The 1,930-nt window shown below is 43.1% G+C and overlaps 1 protein-coding gene across 1 annotated transcript in view; it reads left to right on the plus strand.

The window, feature by feature from the left end:
* Positions 1-1,930, plus strand: part of LOC106532015 (endothelial cell-selective adhesion molecule) — a gene marked incomplete at its 5' end in the record, with an annotated part of 92,518 nt that overhangs the window by 85,278 nt on the left and 5,310 nt on the right. The window contains 2 exon segments of the mRNA XM_014027996.1: positions 925-1,114; positions 1,183-1,338. Coding sequence (XP_013883450.1) covers positions 925-1,114; positions 1,183-1,338 — 346 coding nt within the window.

Below are 1,930 nucleotides of genomic sequence, written 5' to 3' on the forward strand. Positions count from 1 at the left end.
GTCAGGTACTATGGTAAACTTAGATTTATTTGCTTTAAACACAAACATACATCACGCAACAAATTAAATGAATAAATAAAGTAAATATAATTAAATCAAATGAAAAGGGTAAAAAAACGAACCTGTTCACAATTTGTGCAAAGATTTAGAAGGTCCTGTCTTTTTGGAAAATATAAGTCTGATTTTACCTCATAAGGTCCTCTGCTGACAGACTCACTCCTCACTGTGTCAGAATGGATGTCAGCAGGATCAACGGGCTGCTTTGATGTCAACCTGAGAGGCACTATTAGCCCCTCCCCCATCACAGTGTCGGAGCAGGACGAGTCAGTGCAACGTCAATCAAATGACAGAGAGGGTGGGGGCGATTGTTGCATTGGGGGGAATGTTTTATGGGTAGTTTATTTTTCCTGTAATACTTCATTATTGTTTTTTTAAGACAAAGCTAATTGAAAGGGGCGCTGAACGGAGTTACAACCAGGGATTACAAATAATAACTTTTTTCCTGCAGTTTGCCACCCTCTCCAGCAGATGGCGCTCTAGGCGACCGCCTAGTTCGCCAATGCCAAGAGCCGGCTCTGAGTTAGTGGGCCGGATGCATAAAAACCTGAAGTTTCCAAGGCAGATATAAACATTTCTTAGGTTTAGGTTGGACCTGAGCTGTTGTGCTGGTTAAACTTTGAGTCTGCTGATAGATGGATGAACAAAGGTTAGATCTAAGGTGTTCACTCTGATGACCTGGGACACAGAGGTCTGATGAAAGTGAGCAGAGATGATACAGCTGTGTGCCTTTAAGAAATGTCTCAGTTGTCTGGGCAGGAGATGGTTCTGATTCCAAACCTCTGAGTGTTCAGAGACAACGTGTCCCTCTGTAAGGAAGGACTTGTGTGTGGTGTCACCTCTGACTCAGGCTTTCTGTCTCTGCAGATCATCAGCTACACACAAGGAAAGATCGATTTAGGCTCCTCCCAGTTTGTGGGCCGTGCTGGTTTTGTTGCCAGCATGCCCTCACAGGACGTGTCTCTGTACATCAACAACACGCAGGACTCGGACTCAGGACACTACATGTGTCAGATCATTCCTTTATTTCTTGAGGAGTTTGACCTGGATGTGAAAGGTAAGAGAAGAGCTGTGTGTGAAACTCTGAGTTCAAACATCATGTAAACCATCCTGTTCCTCCTCTAGTTCCTCCCTCTGTTCCTGAATGCTCCGTGTCAGAGAAGCCGGTGCTGAAGGGAAACGTGACGCTGACGTGTCTGTCCAAATCTGGGAAACCTGCTCCTCTCTACAAGTGGAAGAGAACCAGCCCCACCTCAGAGGTCTTCTTCTCACCGATGCTCAGTGAGTGGAGGTCCACCTGAACCCTGAACCCACGGCTCATCCAGTCCTTTTCTACAAGTTCACATCCTGTTCATTCACATCTAGAAGCAAAAAGCATTTTATCTTTAAAACAGTTGTGTTTTCTGGAAAACACAATCAAAACTGTCCTGATGCATCTCAGTAATCCAGGTAAAAAAATCAAAAGGAAAAAAATTGTAAATACTATTTTTTTCCTTTTGACAATCAAAACTGTTCACCAAACTTCTTTTAGATTTATTATGACCTCATCCTCACTCCAAACTAACCATTCTGGGTGCACTGATGCTTTTGTAGCTGTTCTCCTGTTGTTGAAACACACCATAGACTTAATAGATCACTAGACTGAGTCCCGCCCATCCTGTCCGCTGTTAGAGTCTGTGACATCATGGAGGAGCAGAAACAGACCTAACAGGACAACAGCTCACAGACTCCATAGAAACTGACAGATAAACAGCAGCTGAACTGGATCTGTTTCACAGATTATCTGTCATGTTTTTACAATAAATTAATAATTATGTTAATTTCATTCAACAATCATGTAAACCAGACCTGAAGTCAGCCTGTAACTTAGACC

This window comes from Austrofundulus limnaeus, unplaced genomic scaffold, assembly GCF_001266775.1.
Source record: "Austrofundulus limnaeus strain Quisiro unplaced genomic scaffold, Austrofundulus_limnaeus-1.0 Scaffold707, whole genome shotgun sequence".
Lineage (NCBI taxonomy): Eukaryota > Metazoa > Chordata > Actinopteri > Cyprinodontiformes > Rivulidae > Austrofundulus > Austrofundulus limnaeus.